Source organism: Scardinius erythrophthalmus (genome assembly GCF_964197995.2).
Source record: "Scardinius erythrophthalmus genome assembly, chromosome: 5".
Classification (NCBI taxonomy): domain Eukaryota; kingdom Metazoa; phylum Chordata; class Actinopteri; order Cypriniformes; family Leuciscidae; genus Scardinius; species Scardinius erythrophthalmus.
This window is the reverse complement of record NC_138225.1, coordinates 42,411,800-42,431,584: the sequence shown is the minus strand read 5'-3', so window position 1 is coordinate 42,431,584 and position 19,785 is coordinate 42,411,800. Positions and strand designations below refer to the sequence as shown.

Below are 19,785 nucleotides of genomic sequence, written 5' to 3'. Positions count from 1 at the left end.
AAAATGAAGGAACCGAAAAAGTAACACATATCAGCTTACGTGTCATAGAGGAAGTGAGATCCTTGTTTACTTTTATGGTTAAAAAAATATATTTTTTAGACATTTCAAAAGATACCATGTTTACTGTTTGTCAATGAATAGGTTCTTTGAATATATGATACATTTGGTTGTATAGCGGTGTCATTATAAACTTGACAATAACAATAAAATAATTGTATGTAGGAAAATAGAGTCTTGTGCTTTTATGGTCAACTATTATGGTCAACAATCAGCTGCTTTGCTGAAATGTTGAACTGGGAGTTTTCAGTTAGTTTAAAGCTGAAGCAAGACATGGAAATTTGTGCACTTTTTGTGGTATTCAGTTTCCACAGGAACTGTCTTTGAATAGCTCAACAACATTTATATAATATAATATGCTCCAGTCCTCCCGTGACCCTACAGAGGATCAGCATTTTGGAGAGTGGATGGATAATAATATAATATAATATAATATAATATAATATAATATAATATAATATAATATAATATAATATAATATAATATAATATAATATAATATGGCAGCATTTGAAAATGGTGAACAAGTAACATATTTATTGTGAGGCAGGTTAGCAAAGGAAGTCTTGCTGGTTAAGTTAATTAAAAAGGGGACACCAGCATCCTATACAGGTAAAAACATCCTAACCATCAGCAGATAGCTTCCTCATGTAAGTCACAATGCTTGTAGAAATTAGAAAAATTTATTTTGGATTATAAATTTTTAAATAACTGCATCAGTACGTCTACAGTATGTCACTATATAATGTACAACAGTCCATTTGGTGTGGTGACCTACTTCCCTCTTAAACCATGTGAAATACCAAAATGACAACATCTGAAAGGAGAAGTAACCATCATTAGCGACATTTATTAACAACACTTAGAGCAAGTTTGCTCACAAGTTAGGATAACACACCAGCGAAGATAAAACATTTCTTGACATATTGTGTATGGCAGCCCAATGAAAGGTAAACAAACTTATTTTCTTGTTTTAAAGATGTTGAACAAAGAGTGACAACACAGGCTTCACTGACCAAGAAGACTCTATTTTTTTATGCTGAATTCAACAAAATAAGGGATTTTGTTGCATTAGCTATTGTGTTGGGCAGTTTAATAGTGTGTAATATTGTGCAGTAGTCCATTATTATGAATTTTAATGTGTGAATCTTGCTCATTTGGACACGAAAATTCTTTTAGAGAATCAAATGGATAAATCAATCTGTAAACCATCCAGTGGAAAACCTACCATTCCACAGAAACCCAAACTTCCACCAAAACCAAACCTTAATGCTTTACACCAGTCAAGACTCGTTGGTTCATCTTGCAGAGTGGCTCAGGCTTTGCTTAACTTTGAACTAGGAAAAGGCAAGCAAACAGCAATAAACTTCAACAGTAAAGAAAGAAGATACTCTGAAGATATGAGCAAAAATAGAAGGGCTTTGATGGTTGAAGCTAGATGTCCAACCAGGATAGAGGACCAGGATATATCTTCATCCTCAACACCTAATAAAAGTGGATGTAGAGTATGGGATAAAAAACAGATCCTGGAAAAAAATTGTCAGCTGGCAGTAGATGATGTGGATGTAGGTCGATCAGGTAATTATTTTTTTTTTAATAATGAATCTGTGTGTGCTTTATATTGTATGTGATGTAGGTTTAGAGTAATTCAATTAAAACAGTTGAATAAGGTATAGAAGTAGGCTATTATTTGAAATCAACATAAATAGATGGAGTACATTTAACAACTTGACACTTTCCTTGAAGATTTCCTTTCCTCTATTATGTAAACCTTTACAGTATTTGTCATTGACGTAAATGCAGGTAACTTGCAAGGAGGATAAACATGTTATATGCAGTGCATTACTGGCTGTTGAGAGCATGAGATTCAACCATTGAGATTCAAGAGACATTTCAATGTTAAATGTTCAAATTTTGCCTACATTTGTATGAGTTACCGTTTTTGGTAACACTTTCTATGAAGACCATGCTTATAATGAATTATTGCTCCATTTATACTTATTTATATCTAATATTAATAAGTAATATTAGTATTACAATTTTATAAATATACATAAAGACTCATTAAGACCTATACTGTATTATAAGAACCGTTATAGTTACATTTATATTATTTGTATAATTAAGCCATGCATTTGCTTTTTCAATGTGCATGCTCATAATACACTGATAACAATAATTCACAGATTTTTGAGTATTAATTAGGTCATATGGTCCCTAGTGAAAAATCAATATACTAAAATGTATTTGAAAAACATTTATTTTATGTTTAGTATATGACAAATGCATTTACATATTTATGTACTTAATATAAACTCCGTGCAATTGTACTTTTAGTATGCTAAATCGGTACACTTAAAGTATATTAACCCTTAATGCTAGTAATATTACATACTAGTAAAACACTGCAACAGTATTTTTTCAAGAATAATTCCAAACCGCTATATATGCTGAGATATAGATTTTAACACATCAAAATTAGTATTCATGACATCTAATGCAAACATTAGCCATTAAAGACATAATTGATAACTAATTGGAACAGTGTCTCTGGAACTATTTTATGTTTTATCATTAAGAAATCAGTGTATAATGGATTATAAGCATGCACATTGAAAAAGCAAATGCATGACTTATAAGTAATTATATTTTATAGATTTTTTAAAATATTTTTATCAGAGCGCAAACACCATCGCACACCTGCAGGTGATAGGTGCGTGGGAAAAAAAGGCCATGTAGGTAGGTCAAGTAAAATAAAAAATAAAGAACTCCCGCACACTATCCGTACTTGCAAGTTAGCCTAATTGGATACAAATGGATCCTTACATTGATTGTTCATGTGACTATTTTAAATGTGATTGAGTTTGTAATGTTTGGATGTGCCTGATGAAGGTCATGAGACCGAAACGTTGCCAATAAAGAATTTTTAATACTTTTTTGCAATTACGGATAGTGTGTGGGAGTTCTTTGTTTTTTATTTAAAGGTCCCGTATTATGCCCCTTTTCACAAGATGTAAAATAAGTCTCTGATGTCCCCAGAGTGTGTATGTGAAGTTTCAGCTCAAAATACCCAACAGATCATTTTTTACAGCATGTTTAAATTGTCATTTTTTGGGGCTCAGAAAAACGCGCTGTTTTAGTGTGTGCCCTTTAAATGCAAATAAGCTGCTGCTGGACGGCACAGGGGGCGGAGCTTCATGAGCTCGCGCTCAGTCTCTCAGGACAATTTCATCTCACGGAATGATGATAAAATCAGAAACTCTTAGTAACGGTGTTCAGTTCGAGTCGGACAATAATGCCTACAGAGTCAGAGTGCTGTATAGAGATGAAACAGGTATAGTTTAGTAGTTTAATTGCGGTTATTATAACGGTCATCTCATCTGCTTGTATGTATCCATTATTTATTAATAGCCTACAAGTCTGCTGTCTGAATGATGATCAAACATACTGATGAGTTTAATAAAGTTTATTGTACATCACACAAAAGATGAAGCGTCAGTTTTACTTCAGAAAATCACCATAAGAGCTGAGTAAGCACAGTAAGTTATTAGAAGTGCGCAAGTACATAAACGAATTTCGGTAGAGTTGAGGGAGCATTCCTGTGGGCGGAGGTTAGTTAAAAAAAACGTTTTAATGACGTCATTAAAGAAGGAAGTAGAGGGATGTAGTCCAAACGGCCGTTCGATGTAGTCAACTTCTGTTAAATAAAATATCTCGCTTGGCATTGAACTTTGAGCTTTATAATTGTACAGATATTATTTATACTCTAACAACAACATTACACACTAACTAAAGTTTGAAACATGGGATCACGAAGAACGGGACCTTTAAATATTTTTATAGAATAGAAATTTACTTACTTATAGTATATATGGGGTTATAATTCATTATAAGCATAGGCTTCATAGAAAGTGTTACTATTTTTTTCTTTGGGATGCAACTTGGTGTACAATGTAAAATACTGTATAGGTATTAAAGCAAAACCAACTTAGGACCACTGGCTTAGAGCATCGTAGAAGGCAACTATTATGCAAGTCTGCGCTACAAAACTCGCTCTGGATAACCCATCATTCACAAAGATCACAAATCCCCAGTCCCTTATCATAGTCATAGTTAATTAAGAACAAAATAAATTAAATATTTGGCTAATCTGTTAATGTTCTCACAAACCAATAAGAATATACATTATACAATTTTTAATAGCCTATTATTTTACCAGTAAAAAAATCTGTCTGGGCCTGTTAATAAGCTTAATAAAGCACCTGACCACCCTTCATTCCCTCAGCTCCTGATGGCAGTGAAATGAATAACTCTGTGAGTGGCACCATAGAAAATCATCAGGGCTCCACTGCACCACCAAAAACCTCAGAGGAGAAACACTGTCATTGCATCTGCCACCTTCAAAGGCCTGGTATGAAACTGGTCTGGGTACCTCTACAGGATACGGTAATTGACTCAAAGGAAATCAAGAGAAATGAGTTTCTAAAAAATGTGGATGTTTTACACTTAACCAGCAATGAAGTCAGTAGGCCACAAAATAGCCCATCTTGCCATACAAAACCCCAAGTATTGCCTCCGTGTGTAAATTGCCAAAGCTTTCTGCTTCACCACAGCCCTCACAAATTAGCAGGAAAAGGGTTTGTATATACTGATGAGTCATTTCAAAACCACTCAAAACCCCCTGTACCACCAAGGACTTATCAGTCCTCTGATTATCAAAATAGCCAACAATATACACAGCTTGACCACAACGATGCTCATATATACTTGGATCTTTTGCCATCAAACGACAATAAAGTTACTGCTCCAGCTGTCCCTCCTCGTCCTCCCCCAAGACTTCCTCGGCACCCTCCACTAAAGCAAAAGACAGAGAGGCGGACTTCTCAGCCAGCATTGGCCTGTGTGGTCTCTCTTCGAGGAGGCGGTCTACCTATCAGAAACACCAGCAATTGTGAGCGTGGAAGATTGTCACGCCCTATGCCTGTGCTAAACCCATCAGGTGAGCACATAAGTTTTATTAGAGAAAAAGTGTGCATGACTTTAATATTTACTGTCCACTTTTAATGGTTAAGATTTTGCCAAGAATGACATATTTTTGAATTAATGCCTTGTGTTGATCCTGGAACAACATTCTTGTCAAATAAACATAGTCTCAACCCTGTTCGTAATCCCAAACATTAAGTATGGTAACATTGTCCAAGCCCCTAAAACCAGCCTAGACCCTACCCTAACTGCTCCATGTCCTTCTTACTGAAATCATTGTGGACATCAAGATAATATGCTAGTTACTCTATTTATTTATTATTATTTTTCTAATAGCTGCTTTTAAATGCTTTATTCATTACTCAAAAATGAAACAGATATATGTCTAGATTTCTGGAAAGTTTTTTTTTTTTTTTTAGGTGAGAGCTATGAAAATGGGAATTTCGAAGACTGGGAGTCTATTGACACGAAAGAGTAAGTTTACAGTTCTCAACAGTGTGCAAATTATTTTTGTTGGCTCAGTAGGCCGTTAAAAGTTGTGTCTTTCTTTTAGCATAGACAAGAGAGTGAGCAAAACACTAAAGGTTTTTGATATTGTGTGAAAATAATGAAATGATAATGACAGTACCTTACTAATCTTTTGTTGGTGTACTGTCAGATATTGTTGTTACCCCCTCTTGTGAACAGGACTTCTGTTTTTGACTATTTTTAGTGCACTTTGCAAACTAACTTTTGTTGTTATTTAAATGTGATATACATAAATGTAAGAGATAAATAACACACACACACACACACACACACACACACACACACACACACCACACACACACACACACACACACACACACACACACACACACACACACACTTTTTATTCTGACTTGCTTTAATACACCATCTTTCAATTAATATTCTATGAGTTTAATTTACACATCCTCTTTCCCTGAAATAAAAACCTAACATATCCAACTTTTACGGATTTGAAAAAGAGAGGTTTAATTTCTGACTCACTGCTAGCTGGAAAGTCTGGTCAAAGTGAAAGTATGAGGTGGTGAGAATTACCTTTTTTGTCTCCCAGGTTTGTTGTGAGTTTAGGCATATTTTTTGATGAGAAATTACATTTTAAAAAGAACACTCTTTGTCATTTGGCCTTTATGATCTGTGACTGATACTAGTTTGAGCCCAGTAATGTGTGGCCAGGTTAAATAGTTGTAGGTCTATTGCAGGCTGTGTGACAAAACAGAAAGCCCACGGAGGATCTCCAGTGACTGGGAGCCAAACAGTGACTATGGTGAGATACCTAAATGACTGTATACATAAGACACACAAACAAACACACACGCACACACACACACACACACACACGCGATTTAGCTATCTTTGTGGGGACTCTCCTTAGACATAATGATTTTTATACTGTACACATACACTCGATCCCCTCCCTATAGTGAAAAATAAATATGCTACAAATATATTTGAAATACATTTATTTTATTCTAAGTACACTACAAATACATTTATATATTACGTACTAAATACCCTGCAATTAGCCTGGAAATCCAGACCCAAATCCGAAAGATTAAGGGTCTGGCATTGAGTAATGAAAATCGCCCAACTCGAGGGGCGGCACCAAGCATGCATTTGAAAATCTCACTGCACGCAATTGGATAACACTACGACCAATCACTGTCGTGATTGCGCTGTCACTAGCTGTGTCGTCATCTGTTTAGCTCGCCTCTGGCCCGTCTATATCAGATACACCGATGTGATTGGTGCAGCTCGGCTACAAAGGCAAAGTTAATGAGCATCATTACTCAATGCCAGAGTGACTCGCTGAGCAAATTCTAATTGTGCTCTCGCGAGAACTTTTGGTGAACTAAATTGGTATACTTAAAGTCTGCTAAATTGGAACAACTAATTTTGTACTTAGTGTACTTAAGTTATCCAGAAATAGTGCTAAGGTCCAACTAAAGAAATACTTAAGCATATTTGATTGTGCTTATGGAACTATTGCAAGTATACTTTAGGTACACTTTAAATATCTTGCATTTAAAGAATGATATTATACAGAGATCATACTATCCTTACTAATAGTGATATTAAACACATTTTAGGCTTAATATTAAAGGGATACTTCACCAATTAGCATTAAGCTTTGTATCAGTAGAAGCCCGGTAGTATTTTCAAATGACCGTGCTTCCCTCCCTCATGTCCCCCTGAGATGAGAGATTTCTGTATTCTGTGTCTGGAAAAAAAAACTCAGATGGCGCAAAATTCGCTATTTAGCGTCATCGGAGGCTTTTTTGGCCAGAGGCTAGAGACTACAGCCAGTATTTGGAGCTAGTTCCGCATCTTTTCAAACCGCCCATATGGGGTGGGATCTCACGATAAAACAGCGTCTTTTCAGTTTTGAATCAACTAGTAGCCTGGTTGTATCATTTCTTCCTATACTGCCCTCTGTAACCGGTAGGCGTGGCTTGGGAGTGGCCTCATAGGGCAGCGAAGTAAGTGCATTCTAGGAGTTGTTGTCTTTCATCCACATGAGCCAAAATTACATTTTCTGGCTTTTAATTTCACATTTCTACTACATAAATGACCCAATTTAAATACACATTCATCTTTCCAGCGGTGAAATATCCCTATAAGAAATGTGCATTGTGCAATAAAGAAGTACTCCAAATACACACACACACATGCACGCACGCACGCACACACACACACACAATGTTGGGTTTCCATGTTTTTATGGGGACATTCCATTGACATATATCCCCTAACTTTAACCCTACCCCTACCTGTAAACCTACTCATTACAGAAAACGTCTCGGGTTACGACTGTAACCCTTGTTCCCCGAGAAGGGAACGAGACACTGCGTCGTCGTCGTGACGACATTTTGGGGAACGCCCTTAGTGTAGCGCATCTGAAGTATGAATGAAATCTGTCCAATCCTGATTGGTGCTGCGTCATGACGTAGTAGATGACGGCATAAACGGAAGATACAAATAGTAGGGAGGTTAAGTGACTTTTGACTTCAAGTCATGATGCAAAGGTCCCCTTTGGTATGGATGTACCTTAGGGCCATAGAAATAAATTTATCCTAAGACACACGTGAGATCACATTTTGTATCTTATATACGCACATTTTTTAAAAATGGCCGCCGACCATACTTGAGAGGCCCATATCTTTGCTTCTGTTATAGCTATAATGACAAATTTGGTATCAACGTGTACATTTTTGGGGTCAAGGAGTCCAATAAAATAGGTTCCAAGACTAAAAAACAATAATGTTGTCCTTACCATGACAATTGGAGGTGAAGTATGCAATTATTTATTAAAAAACACATGCCAAACACACAGTGTTTCGTGGGAGGTGGGAGGTTTTTTCCTAAAATGTTCGATTTTGACATCTTAATTTCAAAAGGCTATATCTTAAAAGTGATCTTAAAAAGATAGAGACTTTCTGTAAATTAGAGAAATATTAAGGAAGACCCAAAGTTTATGTAGGGATTACATTTCCCCATCTAATTTGCATATTATGACGTCATTATGGTGGCGGCCATCTTGGATTATAGAATTCTCATGAAAAGTCACGTTTAAATGATAAAATGATCAAATGCAGCACTTCTTTCCCCCCAAAATGTCCCTCACCTTCTGTATGCTATATTGCACAATACTGAATGCTCAAGTAAATAGTAAGTAGTAAACAAACTGTGTAAATCATTTCTAATAAATGGTAGAAACAAACCGAATGCAAGTAGCGGTTGGCCTTTTGCTGTAGAGATTTTCTATTTACTACATATAGTAAATCATCCTCATTGGCCAAGTACTCAAAAGCCGGCATTCCCATCAGCTTGCGATAGACTATGCATAATAGCCCCTCTGCCCAGTGTCACACCGTCTCTGCTCCTGCTGGGAGCAGCGCGGCCAGATCTGCCTCGCGCACGCGCCGAGTGTGCACAGCTCGGACTACTGTCATTGTCATTGCGACTCCCCACCCTGCCTCCACCTTGCCCCCTAACTGTCCTATGAATACTTCGACCTCGTCTAACATACCCAGTGGCATTAGACAAACAAAGTCTCCACCACAATACTGTCGCCACGATTGTGGAGAGGCACACACGGTAAAAATCTCCCGCCTCGTTCCCCACAACACTAACACGCCTGCTAACTTCGCGATGAACACTCCGACCCCGAGAAACATTGTTCCCACCACTGACATTGGGTAAAGGACCATCTAAATTGGGCAAAGGATTCACCGTTTGTGCTTGGTGTAGGGCTATACTTTCACTTTCAGAATCAGGCAGATATTCCCCTTCATAATCAGGGTCCACGAATAGAAGACCCAACACTTCATTGCGGGTAAGCTTTATTGATGCCATTAGATATAATAATAATAATAATAATAATAATAATCATATAATGCAAATACTCGCTGACGTTGACAATATTGCTCTGATAAAATGGCTCACTCGCACACTAGCTCCGCTTTTGTTCGCACTGATTCAATGCACTCTAGCTCGAAGATTTTGTATAGAAGCATGACGTTTTTTTGAGTCGCGGATGAAGTATGACATGTCTGCCATCTAATGGAGGGTAGGTTGAACGAAATTTGACACCCTATTTGACAAAATCGGCCGTTTTATTCAGTGGACTGCCTGAGGTGGGACCACGACACCAATCTGCTCCTAGTGACTGATCACTGAATTCGCTATATCTATGCTAAATGTTTTCAAGTGGTCATATGACACACATTCCTCTTTTATGCATGGCCTCCACCAGATATCTACTACCACTTTGCTGGTGTAGTTTCATTGCCAGATATAGCGAAGCTGGTGTTTCCCTCTCTCTTATGTGACGAGGAACACTGCCATGTTTCTTGGATCTGCATCTTACAGAGTTGAAAATTATTTGCTGCCCAATGGATGTTGCAGCCTGGAACTTCTCAGGTCCAGGAGGTGGCTGATCAATACCTGATCCATCAAGAAGCATGTGTAAGAACGATCTCAGCATGGGAGGGATAGAATCAGCTTCACAGGAAGTTGAGAAGGCACCTGTAAAAGCATGCTTCATGGGGAGATACTCTTGCCGAAGGATTTTGGCTGCTTTGAATTTGATTTTTTGATTTTGAATTTTTGGTGTTGCATTTGATGTTTGGAAATCCAAGATCAGTAATGCGCTCGTCATAGAGGGCTGTCAAGTCAGACATTGCCAGTGATTCCCCTGAGCAACGATAGTCCATGATGTATTCGAGCAACTCATTGAGGACATGTGCTCTGATGACCTGAGTTGCATTACTTTCAGTTGAGTCACATCTAACAGTTTCTGCTTTTCTATAGAGCCTAGTCAGGCATGGACGATGATAAACAGCATTAATAGCAACCATGTCACCAGCAGCTAGTTCAGCCAATAGATGCCTGTCACCCACCACCTGAGCACATTCTTTCACTTTTCTATCCAAGCCAAGGGTGGCAGCCCTCCTCAGTTCCTTTTTTTTGCCCACTTCACCACAGAAGAGACACAGTTTATCAAATGGTTCACATGATGATGTTGAGGGTCTGGGTAAAGCGAGTGTGGTGGACTTGTCACTCATGCGCCATGTTTTTACTGGACTCACAGACTCTTCATGCTTTTCATGCCCGATAGGACTCCTTCTTCAGCTTGACGGCATCCCTTACTTCCGGTGTCCACCACCGGGTTCGGGGATTGCCTCCTCGACAGGCACCTGAGACCTTACGGCCACAGCTCCGAGCGGCCGCTTCGACAATGGAGATGGAGAACATGGTCCACTCGGACTCAATATCTCCAGCCTCCCTCGGGATCCGGTCGAAGCTCCACCGGAGGTGGGAGTTGAAGATCTCTCTGAAAGGAGACTCGGTCAAACGTTCCCAGCAGACAGTACGCTTGGGTCTGTCGAGTCTGTCCAGCTTCCTCCCCCGCCATCGGATCCAACTCACCACCAGGTGGTGATCAGTTGACAGCTCCACCCCTCTCTTTACCCTCTCTTGGAGTGTCCAAAACATACGGCCGCAGGTCAGATGAAATGACCACAAAGTCGATCATCGACCTACGGCCTAGGGTGTCCTGGTGCCACGTGCACTGATGGACACCCTTATGCTTGAACATGTTCGTTATGGACAAACTGTAACTAGCACAGAAGTCCAATAACTGAACACTGCTCGGGTTCAGATCAGGGGGGCCGTTCCTCCCAATCACGCCACTCCAGGTGTCACTGCCACTGCCCACGTGGGCATTGAAGTCCCCCAGTAGAACGACGGAGTCCCCAGTTGGAGCACTTTCCAGCACCCCTCCCAGAGACCCAAAGAAGGCCGGGTACTCTGCACTGCCGTTTGGCCCGTAGGCACACACGACAGTGAGAGACCTATCCCCGACCCGAAGGCACAGGGAAACGACCCTCTCGTTCACCGGGGTGAACTCCAACACATGGCGGCTGAGCTGGGGGTCTATAAGCAAACCTACACCAGCCCGCCACCTCTCACCATGGGCAACTCCAGAGTGGTGAAGAGTCCATCCTCTCTCGAGGAGTGTGGTTCCAGAGCCCAAGCCGTGCGTAGAGGTGATCCCGACTATCTCTAGTCGGAACCTCTCAACCTCACGCACAATCTCAGGCTCCTTCCCCGCCAGTGAGGTGACGTTTCACGTCCCTAGAGCTAGCTTCAGTGTCCAGGGATCGGGTTGTCGAGGCCCCCGCCTTCGACTGCCGCCCGATCCTCTCAGCACTGACCCCCTTACGGTCCCTCCTGCAGGTGGTGAGCCCATGGGAAGGCGGCCCCACGTCGCTCCTTCGGGTTGAGCCCGGCCGGACCCCGTGGGGGGAGGCCCGGCCACCAGGCGCTCGCATACGAGCCCCAACCCCGGGCCTGGCTCCAGGGTGGGGCCCCGGCTGTGCCATACCGTGCGACGTCACGGTCCTCGGTTTAAGAGGGATCTTTTTTCAATCTTTAGGGCGGACTGACATAGGAAGCATAAACTCCAGTCACGGCATTCCATTATGGCTAATCTGAAAAAAGAAATGAAGTTGCTTTAACATCATAAGAGAGATAATATGAGCATTAACAAGCATTCGCAAAAGTAAAAAATATCAAATAATGAAGCTAGCTAACTAGCTAGCAACATGTAGGCTATGTGCTTGCTTCAAAAAAAATGACACTAACTAGTCACTAGCTAGTTATGATGAAGCTAACTAGTTACTAGCGACCTAGTAATAATGAAGCTAACTAGTTACTAGCTAGCTAGTTACTAGTTATCTAACATTAAAAGCATTTTTCTATTTAATGAGGAAGTCATACAAACCTCAAAGTGTTAACCTGTCACCTCTGACCTTCAACAGCTGTCACAGCTCCTGGTGCAGATGGGATGTGTTGTTGCAGGAACTGATTTGCTATAGGCTACAACTGACTGGTCGAAATCTCATGCTACTTAGGACAAATGTAATGTACAGAAGTAGCTGCACTGCTTAAATACAAAATTAAAGTTTTTGAAGGAAAAGATAAGTAAAGTCACTCTGATGACACAATTTTTATGTGAAATGTGCATATTTACCCCCAATTGTCATGGTATGGGGAAAATTTTAGTTGTTTTAAACTTGAAACCAATTTTATTGGATTCCTTGACCCCAAAAATGTACACTTTGACACCAAATTTGTCATTATAGTGATAACAAAAGCAAAGATATGGGCTCTAGAGTATTTTCGGCGCATTGGCGGCCATTTTGGAAAAAACCTGTTTATTTCTGATACAAAGTGTGATCTCACTTGTGTCTTAGGATAAATTTATTTGTATGACCCTAAGGTACTTCCATACCAAAGACGACCTTTGCATCATGACTTGAAGTCAAAGGCCCATTTTTTGGGCTTAACCTCCCTACTAAAAGGGACGCCGACACAAACACACGTTAGCTCCTTTGCGATGAAGCAAGCGCTCTGCTCGTGTTAGGTGTGGCGACGAGACGCAGTGTCTCGTTCCCTTCTCGGGGAACAAGGGTTACAGTCGTAACCCGAGACGTTCCCCTTCGAGGGAACTCGCACTGCGTCGTCATCGTGACTACACTTTGGGGAACGTAATGCCCTCTATGCCACACCTTAATCACGCCCGCCCTAGTATGAAGCTGGAAGACCAGGCATACCTAGGACGCGAGCACTCTGGCGCCAGGCGTCACAGGGAGTTGCAGACTGTAGAAACGTATGAAGGTGTGCGAGGTGGCCCACCCAGCCGCCTCGCAAATCTCCTGAAGCGAGACACCAGAAAGGAGGGCCACCGAGGAGGCCATGCCCCTGGTGGAATGAGCCCTCATGGCCATAGGTGAAGGCAAATTGCGCACCTGATAAGCCGTGGCTGTAGCCTGGACAATCCAATTGCTGATTGTCTGTTTAGATGCAGGCAGCCCTTTCTTGGGTGAACCAAAGCACACCAACAACTGGTCTGACTTCCTCCACTGAGAAGACTTCTCAAGTAAACTTTTAGGGCTCTGACTGGGCAGAGCAGGTGAAGTCTCCTCTCTTCCGCCATCACGTGAGGTGGAGGACGGAAGGCCTGAAGAACCACTGACCGTGCCACACTAGACGGCACCTTGGGCACATAACCCAGTCTAGGATGTAAGATGGCCTTAACTCCGCCAGGGGCAAACTGGAGATCCCCCACTCTCCTCAGAGATGTGATAGCAAGGAGATAGGCCACCTTGAAGGTCAGGTTCTTTGCCTCAGCCGACTCCAGTGGTTCGAAGGGTGCATCAGCCAACCCTTCAAGAACCACCGCCAGGTCCCAAGTTGGGACTCTGGAGTGAGCCGCAGGCCTCATCCTCCGAGACCCACGGAGGAAACGTACAACCAGATGGTGCTTTCCCAAGGGCCTATCACCTACAGGCGAGTGGAAAGCCCCATTGGCAGCCACATACACCTTAAGTGTGGACGGGGTAAGACCGGTGGAGAAACGATCTTGGAGGAACTCCAGCACTGAAGTCACTGGGCAGTTAACTGGGTCCACCTCACACTCTCTACACCAAGTGGAAAACACAATCCACTTAAGGATGTACAGTCTCCTGGTGGGAGGAGCCCTGGAGCTGAGTAGGGTCTCGACAACACCTGCTGACAGGCCAGCCTCTAGGTACCGAGCCCCCTCAGGGGCCAGCCTCTAGGTACCGAGCCCCCTCAGGGGCCAGACCCAGAGGTTCCACAGCTCTGGCCGGGGGTGAAATATCGAGCCCCCTGCCTGGACAGGCCGTCCAGCAGTGCTACAATGTCCGAGAACCATACCTGGGTCGGCCAGCGGGGTGCTACTAAAAGTAGGCTGATCCCCTCCCGGCAGACCCGCTCCAAGACTCCCGGGAGCAGAGCGATCGGGGGAAATGCATACAGACGCAGCCTCAGCCACGTCTGCATCATAGCGCCCAGCCCTAGCGGAGCTGGATGCCTGAGAGAGAACCACAGTGGACAGTGGGACGTCTCTTGAGACGCGAACAGATCCACTTCCACTGGGCCGAATCTCACGCACATGGCTTCCACCACCTCGGGGTGGAGTCGCCACTCCCCGGGCCTCAGCCCCTGTCTCGACAGGACGTCTGCTCCCTGATTTTGGTCCCCGGGGACATACATCGCTCTGAGAGGCGACAGTTTCCCCTGGGACCACAGAAGGATCTGGTGTGCCAGTCTGCATAGAGGGCGCGACCTCAGACCCCCCTGATGATTTAGATACGCGACTACAGATGTGTTGTCCGAGCGTATCAGGACATGGTGGCCGCGGAAAAGCTCCTCAGAGCTTTGTAGACCGCCAGCATTTCCAGGCAGTTGATGTGCCAGGAAGAATGCCGGGTCTCCCACAGACCTCTCGCAAAGCGGCCGTCCATGACCGCGCCCCAACCAGTGAGGGAGGCATCTGTTGAAACGGTTTTCTGGCAACATGATGCTCCCAGCACCTGTCCCTGGGACAGGAACCAAGGTTTCCTCCATATGACAAGGGAACGAAGGCATCTGCGCGTTACCCTGATCATACAGAACGGATTTCCCCTCAGGGAAAACCCCTTGGCTCTCAACCACCACTGTAGGGGTCCCATGTGTAGCAGGCCAAAAGGTATGGCGTTGGACGCTGCTGCCATGAGCCCCAGCAGTCTCTGAAACTGCTTCACAGTGAGGTTCTGGCCTAGCTTCACTCTGGAGACCATATCCCGTATGGACAACGCGCGCGCGCATGCGCGGGAGACATTTGTGCCCGCATCGTCGTGGAGTCCCATACAACTCCCAGGAACATAGTCCTCTGGGAGGGCGTCAACACACTCTTCTTTGTGTTGAGTCTCAGCCCCAGGCACCTGATATGGGCCAGAACGACATCTTGATGCCGAACTGCCATCTCTCACGACTTGGCTAATATTAGCCAGTGGTCTATATAATTGAGTACACGGATGCCCTGGAGTCTAAGCGGAGCCAGCGCTGCATCCATGCACTTGGTGAAGGTGCGAGGGGAGAGAGCTAGGCCAAAGGGAAGAACCCGATATTGGTACGTTCTATGGCCTCCTTGACCAACAGGGACTGAACTTCCTGTTCCATAACCCGAACCTACTCTGGGCCGACCACAGTCCAGACCACCCCGTTGAACTTCGGTGGAGGGGAGCTGAACTGCAGTCTGTAACCCAGCTCTACAGTACGCAGGGCCCACGCAGATATATTCGGAAGGCATGACCATGCGCCGAGATAATCTACTAAGGGAACCAGCCTCTCGAGGCTGGCCTCGGGTGTCAACCGAGCCTCGTTCCCGACCCCCTGAAGCGGCTGACCGGCAGGGAGCAGTCGAGAATGATTTTTGGTGTGCGGACGCGTTCGTGCATGTGTGCGCGGGAAATCAGTGTGGCCCGAAGTGTACTGGACGGCGGGAACACAGCACTGATTTCCCGGGAGCTCCGGGGGGAAGGCGACCTCGATCGCTCCGCCCCGGGGGGAAGGCGACCTCGATCGCTCCGCCCCGGGGGGAAGGCGACCTCGATCGCTCCGCCCCGGGGGGGACAGCTCTGAGCGGTCCGGCCGCAGCTAGGACCGCTTGGCAGAAGCCTTCTTTGCCTGAAGGACGGTCCTCAGATCGACCTTAGGCTCAGAAGGCTTGCCGCGAGAGCGCCGCGTCCTTTGCCAGGCTCCCTCGGGAGGGGCACGGGAGGCGACACTCTCCTTTTTGCACCTGTCGGTGCGAGGCTCAACATTTTAATTCCTCAAAATTAAATGTAGCCAAAAACACTGGATAAGTGAAACACGGTCTGGATGGTAGGCTGAATTAAAATATCTAACTTCTCAAAGTCAGATAATATTCCATCATTTTAATTCATAGAATTAAATGCAGCCATAATCACCAGACAATACTGTTTAATATTTATTTATACAGTTTCGTAATCCACGCGCTGCCTCGGCAAACGCGAGATTCGAGCCGTCACAATATATCGCTTTCATCACTCGTGAAGAAAGTCAACAGGTGCGAGGTTGAAACATCCGACAGCGCACGGCTTTTTTCTATGCATGCACGCCGAGATATTTCTCAATGAACACTGCCAGCACCCTCAGGAGCTGACTGTGAATGCCTCGCACCCAACAGTATTATTTCACAGATCGCGTGTGTCCCTTTTATAGCAGACTCGTAATCTACGCGCTGCATCGGCAAACGCGAGATTCGAGTTGTTCACAATATATTTGGCTTTCATCCCTCGAGAAGAAAGTCAACGGGCGCGAGGCTGAAACACCCGAAAACGCACGGCTGTGTGCGTCGAGATATTTCTAAATGAACACAGCCAGCACCCTCAGGAGCTGACTGTGCATGCCTCGTCGCACCCACACATAATCTTTATTGCAGAGTAGACCCGTAATCTACGCGCTGCCTCGGCAAACGCGAGATCCGAGCTACTATAGATTCTGTATTGCAATTCATACAGCGTCTGTTTGAACAAGAATAAAGTTAAACATAAGCTACTATCAATGAAGTGGAGTCTATGTTTTTTAATCAGTTTTAATTTGACAAACATGACACAATATAACACCGCAACTACATGAAAAAAGTGTTTGCTGTTATAAAAAACTGATTTGTGAGCTTTAGAGGAACTAAAGGTGGTCGAATAAACACGAAACACACGTGATCGTTGTCATGCGGTGAATCCGGCCAATCGTGGAACAGCTGTGTCGTCATCAGAGCTCCTGCAGCCCAGTGCAGCCGCTCTTGAGAAGCTGCGCTGGGTGAGTTCTCCGGCTACTCTCGAATCGCTCTCGCGGTACTTTGATGGCACACGTCACAGTCACGTGGCGTCGGCGCTGTATCAAGTCGGACAAAATTTCTAACCGGCATGCACTGCTTCAAGTCAGCCGCCGATTGGTCTGCGCAGAGCTGCAAGTCGAACAAGCCTATTCAGATGCGCTACGCTAAGGGCGTTCCCCAAAGTGTCGTCACGACGACGACGCAGTGCGAGTTCCCTCGAGGTGGAACTCTGTTTTCCTCATGGGGACCAAAAAACGTCCCTGCAAGGAAAAGGATTTTCAGATATTTAGGGGACATTTTGTCTGAAAGGGTTTACCAGAAAAATATTTTCATCTTAAAACAAGAGTTAGTGGTTTTCTGGTTTATTTAAAATGATTGTATTGGAGCAGGATTTATAGTTCACTGGATAAGTTGCATGAGCATTAGGTGCAATAATGATTCTTTGGATCTTTTGTGATTCACCCAAACTTTCTCAAACACATGTCATCCTTAGAACCTCTGTATCAGATCTACCAGGCTAAGGTCTCAAAAGAAGCCAGTCAGATCCAGACTGATAGCCCTGATTGCAACAGGAAAAGTGTTAGTGAAACTCTGGGTCTTGAGGGTCCCGGAGGGCTGGGGGTGGTTGACCCCCGATCCAAAAGAGGCCCCGAAGAGATTACTCTCTGGCAAGACTTAGCGGTGGTCAAGGAAAGTGGAATTTTATACAAACTCGCTCGCACTGAAATACAAAGACAAGAGGTTAGAGTAATAGTTTAACACTTTTAGCAAATAATAAAATTTTTTTTTGTCAAGTTCAGTTTGTACATATCTTTATTTAAATATTTGTGTCTTTTTAGAGCATGTTTGAGGTGCTCACCTCTGAGGCCTCCTACCTGCGCTCCCTGCGGGTTCTGAAGGATCACTTCCTGGGGTCACGGGAACTCAAAGAGACTCTGGTCATTCATGATAGGAAGGCCCTCTTCTCCAACCTCCTGCAGGTCTATGACGTCAGCGAGAGGTGAGAGAGATAGAAGAGAAACAAGGGGAATTTTTCTTCTTCTTCTGTGGACCACAAAATGAGCTACTCTATTCTATTCAAAAATAGATTGTAACTCGAACTCCAAAAAGGTACCATAAAAGATGTCTAAACTTCTGAACTTTATGCCAAGTCTTCTGAAGCTTTGTGTGTGGAACAGCATGACATTTACATTGTTCACTCATAATGAAATCTTTGAAAAGTAATCTTAAAGGAATAGTTTACCCATAATGAAAGTCAATCATTTACTCAAAAAAAAAAAAAAAGAAAAAAAAAAAGAAAAGAACAAAAATTAGCCCACATAACTCATGCACTACATTCCAAGTCTTATGGATCTAGGCCCTCCTAAAAGTCTGCCCACCCAATCAGAATTTAGGCACAGATAGCGTTAATCTGTATTTTTATGATCTGTGCATTCATTAAAAACAATCTGAGGCAGGCTGTGTGTTGAGAAGTTTGATAAAGGGCTGTAGAATGCCCCAACCAATCAAAAATAGTTAAATTTTCAATAATCAGATTTTCTGTTAATAGCTGAATGTAACAGCATGGCACGTTATACACACACTTCAGTCTGTAGCAGAAAATCAGAGACTGGCAATTACACAAGCTATAACAGGCAGAAATGTTTGTGTGCTACCAAGGCAACAACCTGCACCAGGGCCCCAGATACCCTAGCTATGGCCCTCATTGCACTTACCTAGTTGAAATACGCTAGAAAACCTCACTCATTTAAGAATGTGCATTTATTGCATGGACGGAGCAAGAACATAATGTACTGTAAGCAGGGCCGGCTCTAGCCCTTTGGTTGCCCTAGGCAAGATTGAGTTTTTGCGCCCCCGGTTAATGAAACAAGTGTTCGTAACTCATCGCTATGGCTTCGGGGAAGACCGGGATTGTTTGTGCAGTTAGATGTTGTTATAATAACTGGTACAAAAGAAAGATTTACTTGGAGCAGGAGTGTTTTAATCATCGAAATCATTTACATTGTAATCATCAGGCGCCCTACGACCAGCGACACACTGGCTGCGTGGCGTTTTACATGTCTTTGCACACCAGAAACGTGTCTGACGCGGTACTGCTAGGTGACATGATAAGCCTCGTTCATTGGTGATTTCGACATAATGGGGAGAGAGTTGTGGAAGGCCTATATACTTAATGTTAAACATATAGCAGCAAAGACAACGTCGGACTCGGCAGTATTGACGGCAAAATAGGCTACAGAATATTTCGTTCTGTATGACAGGTGCAATATTAGAAAATCGATCTGCATTTGTCAAAACCTAAATTTTCAAACATCAAAATGTCATTTATTAATATGTATTTATGTAAAAATGACATACAAACATCTTTTCCTATTCTATTTTGCCTGGAAACGCCAAAACGCTTGCGTGTCGCGTGAAAAATAGGCGTCGATTTTATTTATAGCATGCACGCGTTTTCCGCGCCTGTGAGACTGTGAGACGCTGGCAGTGTGCACGTTCTAACCTGTT

General features: G+C 43.4%; 1 protein-coding gene across 1 annotated transcript in view; it reads left to right on the top strand.

Moving 5' to 3' along the window:
- Positions 1-920: 920 nt before the first annotated feature.
- The window catches only part of arhgef15a (Rho guanine nucleotide exchange factor (GEF) 15), a 49,696-nt gene continuing 30,831 nt past the window's right edge, over positions 921-19,785 (top strand). The window contains exons 1-7 of the mRNA XM_081367007.1: positions 921-1,006; positions 1,236-1,634; positions 4,342-5,055; positions 5,459-5,513; positions 6,266-6,330; positions 17,771-18,018; positions 18,117-18,277. Of these exons, the coding sequence (XP_081223133.1) occupies positions 1,000-1,006; positions 1,236-1,634; positions 4,342-5,055; positions 5,459-5,513; positions 6,266-6,330; positions 17,771-18,018; positions 18,117-18,277 (1,649 nt within the window). The 5' untranslated portion in view covers positions 921-999. The remainder of the gene's footprint in view (positions 1,007-1,235; positions 1,635-4,341; positions 5,056-5,458; positions 5,514-6,265; positions 6,331-17,770; positions 18,019-18,116; positions 18,278-19,785) is intronic.